The 17106-nt window shown below is 34.7% G+C and overlaps 1 protein-coding gene and 1 pseudogene across 3 annotated transcripts in view; one reads left to right on the forward strand and one right to left on the reverse strand.

Moving 5' to 3' along the window:
* Nucleotides 1-17106, reverse strand: part of LOC107653853 (runt-related transcription factor 2-like) — a 70950-nt gene that overhangs the window by 40189 nt on the left and 13655 nt on the right. For 2 of the 3 annotated variants that reach the window (XM_016440727.1, XM_016440712.1), the window contains exons 3-4: nucleotides 5257-5504; nucleotides 3546-3702 (exon numbers count right to left, since the gene is read on the reverse strand). In XM_016440727.1, the coding sequence (XP_016296213.1) occupies nucleotides 3546-3702; nucleotides 5257-5504 (405 nt within the window). Of the gene's footprint in view, nucleotides 1-3545; nucleotides 3703-5256; nucleotides 5505-5935; nucleotides 5944-17106 lie in introns of those variants that run through there. The other variant, XM_016440721.1, reaches the window with a different exon arrangement.
* The window catches only part of LOC107653894 (transcription initiation protein SPT3 homolog), a 136408-nt pseudogene continuing 124744 nt past the window's right edge, over nucleotides 5443-17106 (forward strand).

The following is a 17106-nucleotide window of genomic DNA, read 5'->3' on the forward strand; positions in this document are numbered from 1 at the left end:
TACAGGTATTTTTAACTTTAGAAAATAAGGTCTTACTACAGTAATTAACTGTAATTGAACACAGAATGAATTAAACAGCATATTTTATTTATTTTATTTTTCATATGCATACTTTTTCTAGAACTCCCACATTTTTGGTTTCCTGATATTCTTGTGCATGTTATGCAATAAGTCTGGCTAAATTAATTACTCTTTCTATTATTAATTGAATATATAATTCATTACATAACATTTTGGAGATCTGCCACAGTTTTTGATTTGCCGACATTCTTGTAAATGTTATACAATAAGTCTGGCTAAAGTAATTAGTCTTTCTATTTAATAACATTTTAAAGAAAAAGTCATGCATTTCTCATATTCACAAGTATTTTCTAGAACTGTAATATTTTTGACATAAATTGAGCATATAATGAATTAAGCAGCATATTTTAGAATAAACAGTCATGCATTTCTCATATGTTGTCTTGCAGCATTTTTGATTTACAGCTATTTTTAACTTTAGAAAATAAGGTCTTACTACAGTAATTAACTGTAATTGAACACAGAATGAATTAAACAGCATATTTTATTTATTTTATTTTTCATATGCATACTTTTTCTAGAACTCCCACATTTTTGGTTTCCTGATATTCTTGTGCATGTTATGCAATAAGTCTGGCTAAATTAATTACTCTTTCTATTATTAATTGAATATATAATTCATTACATAACATTTTGGAGATCTGCCACAGTTTTTGATTTGCCGACATTCTTGTAAATGTTATACAATAAGTCTGGCTAAAGTAATTAGTCTTTCTATTTAATAACATTTTAAAGAAAAAGTCATGCATTTCTCATATACACAAGTATTTTCTAGAACTGTAATATTTTTGATTGACTGACATTCCAGTTAACCGTATGCAATGAGTCTTGCAAAATTACTCTTTCTAACATTAATTGAACATATAATTAATTAAGCAAAACACATTTTCTAGAATAAATAGTCATGCATTTCTCATTTGCATGCTTTTTCTAGAACTCCCACATTTTGGTTTCCTGATATTCTTGTGCATGTTATGCAATAAGTCTTGCTAAAGTAATTGGTTTTTCTTTTCTCCCACAGGAATCCGTCCATGAGCCCCCAAAAGCACGTTCGCAGACCCACCCAAGCCCGTCCCAGCGAGCTGATACCAAACACACACTACTAACCAACCCTGGCATCTGCCATCCATCCAACGGTTGCTGTCCAGCTGCTAAAAATATCCTAAACGCTGGCTCATTCAGAAGGGTTTTTCTGTTCGAAATGATTTCCTAAACAGAACGAGACAGACTGCATGTGAAATACATAAAGTCCTGATCAACAACAAACATCCCGCCCTGTCCTAACCTAAGCAGCATATCCAAATCCATTCATAAATAAGGGTGCAGTACTTCTGAAAACACAAAAGCGTTTCTGTATAAATCAAGTGTTTTGTCTCAGGAAACGCAGTTGCTTTTAGTAACTCGAGGCGGCTTATTTTTTATGATGTCATTTGTTTGATTGTGGTCGATCTTATTCTAATCTTCCACATCGCGCCTCGTATCGTTTTCCATATTTAATTTCCTTATGCTGCGCTATCTCCTCCCTGACTTCCTCTTCCAGATCCCGTGTCATAGATAGAAGAAACTTAAGCCTGCGAAGGTGTGGGTCTCCATGCGGGCCAAGGCCCTGTTGACTGTGACAGCTGTGAGGAGATAACACGGATGCGCACACATGCACACTGATAGCGTGTTGAGGGTGTGTGACGACATGCATTGCTGCAGGAATGCGCTGAGACCAGCGACCGGTCAGAAAACCACCTTCTGCACAGCCACTCCGACTGATAACCCATACGCCAGCAAATGAAACCACAGACCTAAAAAATTGCACTAGACTGATTTATAGGGCGGATTATTGGCATATTCAGGTCCAGATGGCCGATTAACTGTTTTTTTCCCCCTCATAATTGTTCCAAAATCTATCAGCAGCCTTGTCAATGGATGATAAAAAAATCTTTTTCAAATATTTTTTGTGCATTTAGTGTAATTTAGTTATTTATTGTGTAAAGTAGTGGTTAACTGATTTACTTGTTCTTTTTACTGGCCAAAGCTCATAACAATAACAATATTTTCAAAACAGGATAGCTGATGACCAATATAAAATATAATATAATATATAATATAATATCAAGTATGCATTATATATATATATATATATATATATATATATATATACACACATTTCAATACATTTTATATATTAATTTTAAATGTTATATATTATAATAAAATATATTTTTATATTTATATCTCAAAATATCTATCTGAAATATTAATTTAAAATAATAATACAAATTGAATTGCCCAATGCAGTTTAATAATTGTATATAATAATGATTTAGAAAATAAAATTTTTGAATAAAAATTAAAAATATTTTACACTTTATTTACTCAAAATGCACTATTATTATATATTTATATCTTTTCTTTTTAGATGTTGGAATTAACACTGGCAGAATGACCATTTCTGTTAGTAGTAATAAATCTCAAAATAACCAAATATCAGACAACGTTATCACATACTGTATCAGCCATCAGCCATCGAGAAGCCCATATAGGTCGAGCGCACTTCCCCAAACACCTGGAGCTGTTTTTGAATGTTTTGAGTCTGTAGTTTGTGGGCGCCATGCGAGGGATTCCCTGCTGCACACGTCCGTGCCTCACTTTAAGTGCCCGTGTGGATTATAAGGGCAAGTCTAGACCGCACGCCCGAGTTTACCGCTCCTCTGATCTCACTGCCTGTCCCAGACGCTTCAAAGACCTGCGCTCTCAATGCCTTCTTCCGACAGGATCACAAGAGCGGGACTTTGTCTCTGACAATAATTGCAAGCATATCAAAAGCAGCATTCATCCACACATAAGCAGTCTGTGAGCACTTTGAGCCCGAGTTCACGTCTTAAAGACTTTTTAGTTTTTTTGGGGGTGTGTAGGGTGGATGTAACAGAAAAGTATTAGATAGGAAATGGCAGTGAATGCAATATTTTGCTACAGTTATAAGTCTTGTTTCACTTTTTAAGCTTTGGGAATACTTAAATGACAGTCTTTTTTGGAAAGCACCCTTTTTCTTTATTCTCAACATGGAAGCGCTCAAATTGTTGGACGCTGATGGAAAATAATAACGCCTTTCTGTGAATCTCTTCCAATTCTGCAGCTCTTTCTTTTCAATATTTCTGTAAGTGAGGAATCTTGGACAGTGTCCTATTGTGTTCATGTAAAACATGCAATGTATAATTTGCATTTAAAAAAAAAAAAAAAGGCTACACAGAAGCCATGTCTTAAATTATAATCGATCTATTTTACCGGACTATTTGTGGTAAAACTCGACTTTCAGTCCATTTGGCTTGTGCACTGCATGCCGAAATTTTATTTCCAACATGTCATTTATTGTAAACGAAACATCTTGCGTGATTTGACCCTTTTGTATGATTAAGCCAAAGCAAACGAAGCGGCCAGCGAAGAATAAATAGAATTAAAGTGGAAGTACCAACCTCTTCCACTCCTGCCAACAAATCTCAGGTCGTTGAAACGTGCCACCTGATTCTTCATGACAGCTGAGGCGTTTCGCAGCTCTCCCGAGTAGTTCTCGTCATTTCCTGCCATAACTGTCACCACCGTCGCGTCAGGAACATCTCCCAGAGCAACAACCTGAACAGAAATGGACACACTGTGACTGTCCCGCTGTAATTTACCCTGCATTTCACTGCAGTCTGACTGTTTATTCATAGACTGATGAAAACAGGCCTGTGATACTGATTATAAATGACATTATGAAGCGAGACTGCCGGCCTCAGGGGGTTAATAACACCATAAATCAATTAAAACCTGCTAGAAACAAAAGCTAGATTGTTCTTAAATGTGACCTTTTAAATTGTGTATGTAAGAAATTCCACTTAAATTGGTCAGAAACATCTGGTGATGTCAGTACAACTCAAATACACCAATACTTAAACATCACTAGTGATTCAGCAAAAAAAAAAAAATCTAAAGCAAATTTATTCAACAGAAAAATACATATTATTAAAAAAATATATTGTAAAAAATATTCTAATTGTATTGAAATGTAAGCGTAATGAAATTTAAAATAAATATGAAAAAACATTTAGTTGATGATATAGATGCTTTTTTCTTAAATGCACTAATGTTTTAATCCGAAGGCTATTTCTTGCCTTTTTTCTTTTTCTTTTTTGAAACTTGGATTTAGCTACATAATGCGAATGATGCAGCAACTAAATCTTACTTGATAAAAATTGCAAAAATGACATTTAATTGAGGGGAATGTTTTGATGTTCAGTGTGAGCAGGGGGTGCTGGTTCAGCTTCACAAGCTCAAATAAATGAACAAAAGTATGCTTACAGAAGAAGCCCGAGCGAAACAGTTCCTGTTACAGATACTTTACACGCAGTCTGTTTGTATGAAATACTCTATCTTTGGTCAAAGTATTAATAGTTGTGTGTAATTTAGGCCGTGTGATTAAACATGCATGTGTTTGTATCTATGAATAGCTTTAAATCTCTCAGATTTCACTTCTCTCTCTCCAGCACTGCAGGATTCCTCACTTTAAACATCAGTAACTCCCATAAAAACAAAAACAAACAAACAAAAATCATCTGATCTGAACATGTGAATATTAATAATAAAAAACTACTATTATTAATAAAGCACATGGAAAACGTGGAAAAGAAACACTAGTAAAACACTATAAATAATCTTATATATATAGTATAAGTCAATACAATTGGGGAAAAACCTGCACAGATATTTTGGTTAAAAGTGTGATAAAAGTTTGATTAGAAATGAGATCTATATGTAACCTTTCATGCAAACTGTCCTGAAACATTTACAGTACATAATCAGTTAGAAACGTTTATTGAAACTATTCTAAATGATTGCGTGTTCTTTCCTTCTCATATTAAAGTGTGTTTTTGTGCAATGTTGTGTATGTATTTTTAATGCTGTCTGGATCTTGTAAAAGAGATTTCAATCTGATTGGGACCAATAATTACCTGGTTTAATAGGCTAATAAAAAAATATTCATATACGAATGTAAAAAGTGTACTGATCTATTAAAATATTCATGTCAGACTGAACAGAACGCTAGTTAATGCCCATGCAAATAGCTAGAAATCTATCATAAAGCTGAACCATATGAACTAAATACTGGTCTGTTAATCACATCTTAATAAACGGATGATTTCTGACCTTGAACGCCACCGGGAGAGTTTTGTTGCACCTCCAGTGAGACGGCAGCACTGAGCACAGAAAGTTGGGGCTGTCCGTCCGCACGAGCTCGGCGGGGTGGTCCGCGATGATCTCCACCATCGTCCGGTTGTCGTGCTGTCGGAGTCTCGGCAGCGCCGCGTTCTGCTCCTGCTGCGCATCGCTCATCTTCCCCGCCACCGGCTGAAGGCTGCTGGACGGCGGACTGAACCTGCGGCTGGTGCTCGGATCTACCGGAATGCGCATCACAACAGTGTCAGCAAAGGTAAGGGCACTTCAAACCGACACCAAACTCTGAGTTTTCGATTCAGAATAGATGGGATCTATCTACGTAAAGTCCGTTTGGCGCTTTCCCGAAAGCGAGAAAGTTGGATAAGTTCGGTTCCCCTCAGGCTTTACGCGCGAGCTCTACAGGTGAAGCGCGTGGAAAGAAACGCGCGGGAGCTCCTGGCTACGCTCTGAAGAAACACCGACATAGTTCACGAGGCGATTTTGCTTCTCCTTTGCTGTAACGAACTTCAAAATCCGGATTAAAAGCGAGTCGCTTCGCATTACGCGCGGCGCTCGCTCGGAGAGAGTTCGCTTCAACGCGCTTCTCAAAACGCGCCACCGTATGCGAAGTTAAAAAGAAAGTTAAGAGGTTTGCAAAAGTCCTTAAGACCTTTCTTTCTCCATGCAGAGTCTTTGTGAAGGGTTAAAAAGGTGACTCCAAAGGTTGTGGTTAGAAAGATGGAAAGCCGCAGTGTTTTGTCTCGTTGTGTGGTTTGTCTTAGGAGGCAGGGACTTGGGTGAGCTCAGGTTTTTTGTGGTTTATTTATATATATGCAGAAGCAGGAGGATTATTATGCTGATGAGTCTTGAGCACGTCATGTCTCCAAGCACCATTTCGTGGCATCAAAATAAATGAGCAGTTCATTCTCCTCTTACCAAAGCAATGCAGCGAATATTATTACACAGTGACAATACAGCTACAGCAGCACGGGTGTGATTTAAAGATGTTTCGAGTTCAGCAAGGGTATAAAAGACACATTTTAAAAACATGAAGCAAATGATTTAACATTTGATGGATTATTATGGCAACGGGGTGAAGAGTTTTCTTTGACTGTTCGCTAATACTGAGAGACATAAAGGCTCATAAAGAGACATAAACACAACTCATTCAAGCCAGACAAAAAGCAAACAAGCACAGAAGAGAAGTGACTCATTTCCTATTTCTAAAGACAGATAAAGAGCCCGGGCTAAAGTTAATATTATACAAAAGATCAGACAACAACAACAGCAGCACAGAATTAAGCCACGACAACAACATTCATATATATGGAACTAAATTAGGATGTTTTTTTTCAATGGCCCTTTGTTGATATTTAATATGCATATTGCTTATTTTAAACATATATTTTTGGGTTCGTAATTTTTTTAATTTTAACAGGCTATGCAAGAAAGGAAAATTAATACTACAGGTCAGGCAATAACAGTTAAAGATAAAAACGATATTAATAGCCTATTATTAATAATAAAGTACAAAATAATCATTTAAGTCATTAATATTTTCTAGTGATTTTTTTTTTTGAAAACGCAGTTAGCCTAAGTTATGTTAATATTTTTTAGAGGCTATTCATGTTTTGTTATCATTTTTTTTTAAATGTTTTTTAAGCGTATGAATCTGAAAAGCTCTTTTGGTGGCGCTCGTTAACGTTTAAATTCGTCTTTTATTATGCGACGAGGGCAAACGCAGAACTACAGTAGCGTTCGCTTGCCACCGCAGGCTATTGCGTTATATAACCGTTAAAAACTCCATTACCCATAATCCCTGGCAGACCCGCGTGACGCCAAATAGACACGCGCTGACCAGTGTGTTTACATCAGAGACAAGTGCCTTGCAGTTTGAAAGAGCACATGTGGATGGATTGAATAATTCATAACGTAAGGTAAAAATGTTCAGTTACTTAAACCTGTGAAGTTAAAATTCAGTTCTGGCCATTTGTTTATTTAGTCGGAACGTCAAGCGAAAGCGAGACTCGAAAGGTTCTGTTTGTTCGGTTCGAGTCACTGTTTATGTTTATATTTCATAATGTGTGTTTTACAAACATCATTATGTCTTTTATAACGTTGAAACATGCTATTTGAAATACTTTTAGCAGTTTGGATTCTCTGAAATGAAGTTGTTTGTTTTAGTAAATAGCTTTTTGACAGCTCGTTATAACAGCATGCTAAGACGAAATGAGCTCGCTTTTAGCGGAATGCTTATTAAGTATGCAAATTGATTGTGCTAAATCATAATTAATTATTCTAAAGTCCCCTGTGCCTGTATTAGTTGAGGTTTCATGCTCTATTCTTCCTCCACAGTCAATTCTGTGTTTTATTCTGGAAAAAATCACATCCCCACTCTTGTTTCTAGCCTGACTTTCCCTCATGTGTATTGTTTGTAAAACCTTGGCTGTTTGAAAGACTGTAGGAAGAGTGATGTCAGCTCTCGACATGAAGTCTGACTCTGTGGAAACTACACACACACACACACACACACACACACAGAGACACAGATGATGGAGATTTAAGTGAGTGAGTGACGTGACATGTGGCCAAGTATGGTGACCCATACTCGGAATTAGTGCTCTGCATTTATCCCATTCAAAGTGCACACACACACCGTGAACACACACCCGGAGCAGTGGGCAGCCATTTTTTGCTGCGGTGCCCGGGTAGCAGTTGGGGGTTCGGTGCCTTGCTCAAGGGCACCTCAGTCGTGGTATTGAAGGTGGGAGAGAGCGCTGTACATTCACTCCCCACACCTACAATCTCTGCCGGTACGAGACTCGAACCCGCAACCTTTGAGTTATGAGTCCGACTCTCTAACCATTAGGCCACGACTTCCCCCGAACGTTTGAGCCATTTCTCCTCCTCCTTCCTGTCCAAGTACACGTCCAATAGCCTTTAATCTACACGTTTCGGTGTGAGAGAAATGGATTTCGCATGATTGCAGGTCTTGTGCAGACGCAGACAGACGCTGCTGTGTGTGGCGAGGACGTAGGAGGGAAATAAAACATCCAATGGCTCTGAATCGCATTTGCCACTTCATTAGGGCCTCGAGAAAGACGCGCTATTAAGTTACATTTCCTTCTTCGGTGACTGCGAGCGCCAAATATGTTTCTGATTTTCCCCCAGTTATGATGATGGTCTGTAAATTTATGAGACAGCTGAGTTGGGGTAATTGTAATTAATGAAAAATATAGTTGAATATATACTGAAACAGCATGTGGTGGAAGGTTGGATGTCTTGGATAAAGAAGAAATAAATATGTTGGAGGTCTTTGAATGCTGATATTTGTGGGCTCTAGTAAAAGCGTCCTTCCTCAATTAATTTTAGGTCACCGAGATTCATCCGTATTTACACGCTGTAGGACTACTGCTCTTGGCAAAATCGCCGAAGACACAAATCTCGTGCCCGCGACTAAATGAGTAAATTAACTAGGCGTCTGTTGAAATGACAAAAAAGACGTGGAAGCTACATAAAAGTCCTGACTATTTAATTGCACAGAGGAAAATGCAATAAATAGAATGGCTCCCTTTTCTGTTCTTTCAAAGCCTTTTGCATGTTGAAGTAATCTTGATTCATTTGCCACATCTGAATTCGTTTTGCCCAGTATGGCGACCATCTGCCTTCACCAGTCAAAGCAAAAGCTTTATCTTTCATCCAACAGAGGGGGCGAAAACAGCAGGAAATTTTACGCCGGGATGTGTTTATTGAAGAAAAGGGCCCTGCTTTTGCTTTGGTGACACTTTGGAAAATTGAGTTTCATGTCCCTCTGAGACAGAATTAAGATTTTTATTGGCTCTGATTAAAGGAGAGCTTCGCTGAAAAATGACAATTCGGCCTTCGTTTATTCACCTTCATGTCCTTCCAAACCCCAATGCTGTTGTTATTCTTGTGGGACGCCAAATAAGAAATTTTGAAAAATATCCTGGGCGCTCTTTGAAGCCATTTGGGACATATGATGTCAAACTCCAAAATGATTAAAGGTAGTCTGTATGATTTTGAGTCTTCTGAAGCCTTACGACAAGACTAAAGTCTTTCTGTTGCCCTAGCTCTGAAATCTCACTCTGCCTATTCACACAGGATCTTTGTTGAGATTTGAGAGCTATATTTTTTATACGTTATTTTTCCTATAAGTTATATACTACAATATATGCTGCAAATATTTGGTATTATTATTGGTAAATTGTTTACTCAATTTATACTGAAAAGCATATGTATTTTATATTATTATTATCATTGTATTATTATTTTAGATAATAATGTCATATATTTTATAAATATTTGATATTCTCTGTATTATTGATTTTTGTGAATTATGAGTGTAAATTGTGTATACAATTTACACAGAAAATTCATGAAAAATATATTTTTATTTTGGGAATTGAGTATACTTAATTTATACCGAAAAGTACAAATCTTTTATATTATTATTATTAAATTGTTTTAAATAATAGTATCATATTTATAGTTTTAGATATGTTGTGTATGATGTGTAAACTGTATAATCAATTAACACTGGAAATTCACAAAATATAAATATTTGATATTATTATTTATTTTTGTGAATTATGACTAAATTTTATGTGCAATTTATACAGAAAATTCATAAAACAACTGACATTTGATATTATTTTGTGAATTATGAGTAAGTTGTATACTCGATTTATATCAAATTATAAATATTTGAAATTATGTTGTTTGTTTTAAATAATAATGTCATATTTATATTTTTAAATGTTTTGTGTATAATGTGTAAACTGTAATCAGTAACTGGAAATTTACAAAAAGTTTACATTTGTGAATTATGAGTAAATATTTTCTATTATACTGAAAATTCACATAATTCACACATTTATTATTATTATTATTATTATTATTATTATTATTGTGAATTATGAGTATAAATTGTATACTCAATTCATACCGACAAGTATGAATATTTAATCTTATTATTATTATTTTATTATAAGTGCAAATTGTACACACAATTTATACTATGACAAGCTTAAAAGCTTTGATTTGTCATCTTTGATTTTTCAACTGGTGTCACTTTGGTTTGACAGTGATTTTGTTTAATTGAATGTGAGGATTAGCTGAGGTTTATCTGTGAATAACGGCTTAAATTTCATTCTGGTAGAGCAAACCATTATGAACTATTTAATAATCAGTGCACAGAAGTGACAGATTGCAGCGTTGATAGGGATTACGTCTCATCTACGTGAGAAAAGAGCCGTCCGCCTGTGAGATTTGATAGTCTGATGCCGTAGGAAGGCTGTGGTTTCTGAGCCACTCATGCCAGCTTCAGGTTCAAACAGACCAAGGGTTTGTTCAAATAAAGCTGGTGGGCCGTGACGACTCACCTGCCCGTGATTCCACATGGAAATCTTTTCACGCATTTGAATTCGACAAGCTCCATTTCTGGGCTTGTGTCAGCATCCTGTTAATTTGTTTTCTTTGCATTGGAGGAAGTCTAACTGCAAACTGTGCAGATAGCTGTGTGATGAATGTTAACTGCTCGATGATGTGCTCAGATAATTCAGATTAAGTCAGATACTCATAATGAGCAAATAATAATAGACTAATATCTGAAAAATAGATATGCTGAGTCTCATAATGACAGTGTATCAGCTGATTAATCAACCCGGCCTCCAAGTTTCTGCAAACATCCTGACCTATGGATAGAGCACATTTCGGTTTTCAGATATTATCATCACTATTATTTATTTATTTACTTTTTTTGTGAATAAATCGTATACTCAGCTCACACTGAAAATGAACACAAAGTATAAATATTTGGTATGATAATAATGATGATTATATTATATTATATTATAGGGCAGGACAATAATTCAATATCAATATGTATCGCGATATAATTCTTTTCAATAACGGTGATATGATTTTTAAACACATTTCCGATATTTCAATATATCGTGATATAAATTTTGGCCATATCGTCCAGCCCTATTATATTATATTATATGTATCACTTTATACTGAAAAAAAAAAAAGATATTTTGTGAATTATGAGTATAAATTGTATACTTTATTCATACTGTAAATTCACAAAAAGTATTTTGATATTTATTACATTTGATATTTATTATTATTGTGGTTATTATTATTATTATTAAATTATTTTTATTTTATCTCTTTTTAATATATAATTTGAGTCCACATTGGAAATCTGGAATTCAAAGTTAAGCTTAAACATGTTAGGAAAAAGGTTTAAGTTAAAAAAAAAAAATTAAACAAGTAAGAATTTTAGTATATAAATATTTCTAGGCACTAATCAGTTTTCAACTAAATTTCATCAACCTTTTTAAAAATACATATTGATTGACTAATTACTGTATAATAATGGTTTTAGTGGGTAATTTTATATATTGACCCCTATATGTAAATATAATTAAATGTTTTTTTTTTCAGAAGTCATTGGTGTGTTTTGAGTTCAGATTCAGTGCTAAAATGTTAATGCATGTACTTTATATCATGCCATGTAATGCTGGTAAGATCAAACGTTTGGACAAAATTTGACCAAAACAGACTTTAAACATGTCTGCTGTTCCCTTTGAACTAAAATATCATTTATCAATCATTGCTTACAGTAGTTTAACCAACCTTGCTTTGGTCATTAAAAATAGTTCAGTCTCACATGCTAAAAAAAGCCAACTCTCTCTCTCTCCCCCTCTCTGAGCAGCGTTTGTCATTGATCCCGGTTGAACGGGTCCGGATCTGAACATGTGGTGTGTTTCCCGTCCTGTCGCTGGACACATCAGGAAGCGTTTTGTGTGTGAAGTGGCTTTCTAATTGCTCAGGTTTGAGTGTGTGTTGTGGGTTTCAGATGAGCAACAGCGCTGCGAGCCCAATGGCAGCCAGCAGCAGCAGCAGCACCGCGGCCGGACGCGCATCCGGAAAGGCCACAAGCTTCATCCCTGAGCTCCAGAGCATGATGTAAGTGCAGGAGTTTTCCTGTCTAAAGTCATTCAGAAAACTTTGATGTGTTCCAACACTTACAGCAAGTACTGTGGAGGTGCTTTGATGCTAATATCCTAATATGGTAATGACTGATTAACAAATTCATCTGTTATTTACATGGTACTCCAAGATCATTCAGAGAAGTATTGGTCTAGATGGAACAATTGACCTTCCATACATTAACACGCATATGTCTCAAGTATTGCCATTTGATTTCTACAATGTGGAGAAAGCGGATGGAATTGCGGCTACACACTTAATCAAAATGCAAGTGTCTGTGAATATTAAACCGCAAAATGTCTATTGAAATATGAAGTCTGCATGTTCTATGTGTTTCAGTTGGGCAAAAATATAGTCATATGATATACCCACAGAAACTTCCTTACAACCCGTCAAAATAAGAGTTTGGTTTAACTTGAAGAAATTGTGACAGAAATACATTGCACTTGTACCGGAAGTACTTCTCAAAGTAATAATAATTATTATTACAACTTTAAGGATGTCACATAATTTTAAACTATTTAAAGTAGTTTTATTTTTAAAACCTGAAAATAAAATAAAAATAAAAGGAATTTTAAAATTTTCGTTTGATTACATTTTAAATGATTAATTCAATTCTTAATGTTTTATGCCTTCATTTGATTACCACTGTTTTTGTTAATGAATTTCTATTAAATCATCAATCCAGAAAAGTCAAACATACAACACAGAATTTCTGAAAAAATATTATTGTAAATAAAAAAATATTATTGCCCTATTATTGTAAAGTAATTAATAACTTATTACATTGTTAAAGTTTTAAAGCTTCAGTTGATTAGACATGCTTTTTGAGTATTAAAAGAATTCAAATATTAAAATGGAATCCAGCAAAATTTAAACAGGAGACATAGAGTTTGAGAAAAGTAAAATGGAATTTGTGGAGAAATATTAAATATTTCATAGGGCCCTAAAATGTAATTTTTGTTCAAACTTGTTAATTTGGATAAGTTTCATGATTTCATTACTAAAATTTAATTTAATAATTAAAATGTAGTCCAGAAATGGAACAGAAAAAGTGGAATCCAGAAAAAAATAAATAAATAAAAAAAGAGACTTTTGTGGTAAAAAGGATTTTATAGGGCCCTACTCAAATTATTGCTATGAACCTTTATGCAGCATTAATCATTTTCTGAAGCGCCGGCGATGCAGGTCTGGATTTGCCATCATCAGCAGGAGACCACTTTATAGTTTACTAAAGTAGCAATTAATGCTTATTATTTCATTCGGCAGAAATAAGGAGGGATTGTACACTAGAAAGCGCGTCAGTGATTGCGGTTCTGTTGATGTACTAAGGCACACGACCGTATTTTCGTCCCAAACCCTGTTTTCCGTCAAAACCGTTAAGAGTAGTTGATCTTGGAATGAATAATATTAAGCTCAATCTATAAAGCGAGCGCCCAGCTCTACAAATCTGCTTCACCGAAAGCACAAAGGAGCCATAAAGTACATTTACATGCCGATCCATTGACTTCCCTCCAACTGAGCGTTTGCGGTTTGACCTAGTGAGAGATGTTCTTTAGGAAAGAACACAGTGAAATTCATCCTGTCGTTCTGCTTTGAATCCCACCTGAAGAGACCTTCAAACTCATGCAAATCACAACAACACTGTTTTCCTGCGTGTTTACCTCGTGTGGGGCGATGATACTGAAATACACGCCAGCTTTTGTAGAAAAATAAAAAAGCCTCCCCTTTTTGTTTAGCCTGTAGAAATGGAGGCATAAAGGTCGCTCCTCTAGTCAAAACCGGAGACAATAGCTGGTCAACAGAGGATTTATGAACTTATGTTTTGCATAAATAAAACACAGGTTATTTTTTTGACTTTTTTTTGCATTGTGACATTACTTTTTATGACAATTAGTCAAATTGTCATAATATTCCTATTACTATAATGCAGAAAATTGCATTATCATTATTATAATGCAGACATATCATTGAGATACTATTATAGTTTTTTATTAATATTTTGAATTAGTTTTTATTTTTATATTTTGGTTTCATTTTAATTTTAGTTATAGCAGTTTTTTGCAATTTTATTGTAATTATTATTATTTATTTTTTTAAATATGTCAATATAATTTGTTTTATTGTTTTATTTCAGTTATTTTAGTCTCATTTAGTTAAACCAGATGAAAATGAGAAACGTTGGCTTGGAAACTAGCTGTTTTAATTTAATGTATATTTTATTTCAAGTAACATGATGTAACAAAATGTTTTTTATGGTTTTTGTTCTTTTTAACTATAATAACACTGGTCCACAATTATTAAATAAAATAATATATTTTTTTAACATAATAAAAATGTATAAATAAAAATCTGCGTAGAATATATTCAGTACAAAACAAGTACAAACAAGCTTCATTTTCTTCATGCAAAATATAATTGTATTTTGATTTTGCTGTGAAATATGATATTTCTTGACAGATTTCTGTTTGTTAATTTTGGCTGCTTTTCTTACACAAACTTAGATCCTGTAATGAAACCATCCCAGCCAAGATGAAAAATATTACTGTAAGAAATATCTCTTGGTTTTAACAGCTTATTTAGTCTGTACAGCAGCCTAAAATAATGGGATGTCTCTTCTATCTGCCGTCGGCCGATTCATTTTGTTGTTGTTGTTGTTGTTTCGAGCCTTAAATACGAAATGCTCCGTGCCTGTTGAATCTCACGTCTTCAACGGCACACACTCGTGTCGTTTTATACTTTCTTTGGTTGAAAAAGAAAATCACACGACCCTGCGACTCCACAAAGGGCTCCGGATTGCAGTCTTATATTTTTGAAAGACATTTAATTATAGCTTGCAGTCAAAGGCATTTTTGATGGAGACTAAATGGCCTCCAATTGCAAAGATTTTCTTCCTCCTTTGGCAGGCGCAGCGATGAGTGATGATATGGAGATATTATATTCCAGCGTCTAACAATCTGTTGCATTCATCTGTGTCACACTGCATGGTTGTTGTCAGTGACGTGCTTTTGTGACTTGCAGCTGAAATTGAAGTGTAAAAATCGCAGATGAAGAAGGGGGGGGAGGTTTCAGCCAGGCATTTGCGAATGCGTACTGTAAAACAGACTCTCTGTTTTTGACGCTGTCTGCTCTGGGCACGCCGGCTGTCTGGAAAAGTGAGGGAGGAAAATGTAAAGGCAGTTTCCTCTGCCTCCTCTTGCCGTGACTGTCTGCCGCCCCGTGCCTTCACGGAGGTCTCTAATTGAGATCACTTGTACTTATAAATGGTAGGAAGTTTTGTGGTTCAATGAGAGGAGCATTAGAAGCGTAGTGTGTGCCTCTTAAAATTAAAACGAGGCTACCGTTTAACTTCCTTAATCAGCTAAATACGTCTCTCCCGAGGCATTTTTCTGCTTTTTCATCTTAACAGAGTCGTTTTTAATAGTGGCAGACCAATATGGGGTTTTCAGTGGCAGATCCTGATGTCTAAAGAGCAGGATGGGTGATTATTGTGCTGAAATTTACTTAAAGCATTTTAATAAAGTACACAGAATCGCACATTTAAATGAACATATAAAAACAGAAAAAAAGTGCATTGGAAGTGTTAAAGTAGCAAAATATCACTTTATTTTTGTTGGCTCGAAAGATAATATTGTAGATTAATTGGCCTTGCCAATACTTTACTTGACAGTCTGTCACTTTTATGGCAATTAAGCACATTTTCATCTAATTTTCTTTTTTATTATTTTTTATTTCAGTTTTAATTAGTTATTTTAATACTATCAAGTTAAACTAAATGAAAATGAGAAATGTTATCTTGCCTCTTAAAATTACCATTTAGCTTTCCTAATCAGCTAAATATGTCTCTCTCAAGACTTTTTCATCTTATCAGAGTAATTTTTAATAGTGGCAGACCAATGTGGGGCTGCACATTTTAATTGCAAATTTAAATGAACAACAAAAAAAAAAAGTGCATTATGAGTTGGCAAGGAGTTTGATTTGATTTCTATTTTGTATGTGTTAAAATAGCAAAGTATCTATTAATTAACATCTTTATTGGCTCATAAGATAGCATTTGTGATTAATTAGCCTTGCCAGTACATTCCTTGACAGTCTGTCACCTAATGACAATTAAGCACATTTTCATCCTGAATTGTATTATTACTATAATGCAGAAAATTGCATTCTCATTACTGTTAATCTGAGCAATATGAGGTTGCACATTTTGCAAATTGATTTTGCAAATTTAAATGAACATATAAAAAGAGAAAAAATGGCATTATCAGTTGGCAAAGCATTTGATTTTGGAAGGGTTAAAACGGCAAATTATCACTTAACCACTTGGCAGAGTAATTTTTTAAGATAATTAGCCTAACCAATGCACTGTCTGTCACTATACTGAAAAAAGTTTTGACTCAGAAATTCCTAGTAAATTTCACAATCAATTACAAAGACAGACAAACTTAAGTAGTGTTTTGTAAAACATACTCCAAAATTCCGTTTTAACCTTAAAAAAAAAAATCTCTTTTTTTTTTTTTTTAATACAGTGTACACAGAATTGCAAATTTGAATGAACATATGAAAAAAAAAAGTGCATTATCATTTGGCAAAGCTTTTGATTTTGGAAGTGTTAAAAACTAAATATCACTTAATCGACTAATATTAATAATATTGTAGTTTAAATAAGTTTGCCAATACTTTCCTTGACGGTCTGTTATGAACACATTTAACTGGTGTTTTGTCATCCTCTGTCATTTTATGAGCAGATCTTTTTGAAATGACAACATGACCATGATTATAGTGTGGTCAGGTAAAGGTGATGTCTACAGCGGTGCACGCTAA

The sequence above is a fragment of the Sinocyclocheilus anshuiensis genome, unplaced genomic scaffold, assembly GCF_001515605.1.
Source record: "Sinocyclocheilus anshuiensis isolate Anshui unplaced genomic scaffold, SAMN03320099.WGS_v1.1 scaffold1561, whole genome shotgun sequence".
NCBI lineage: Eukaryota > Metazoa > Chordata > Actinopteri > Cypriniformes > Cyprinidae > Sinocyclocheilus > Sinocyclocheilus anshuiensis.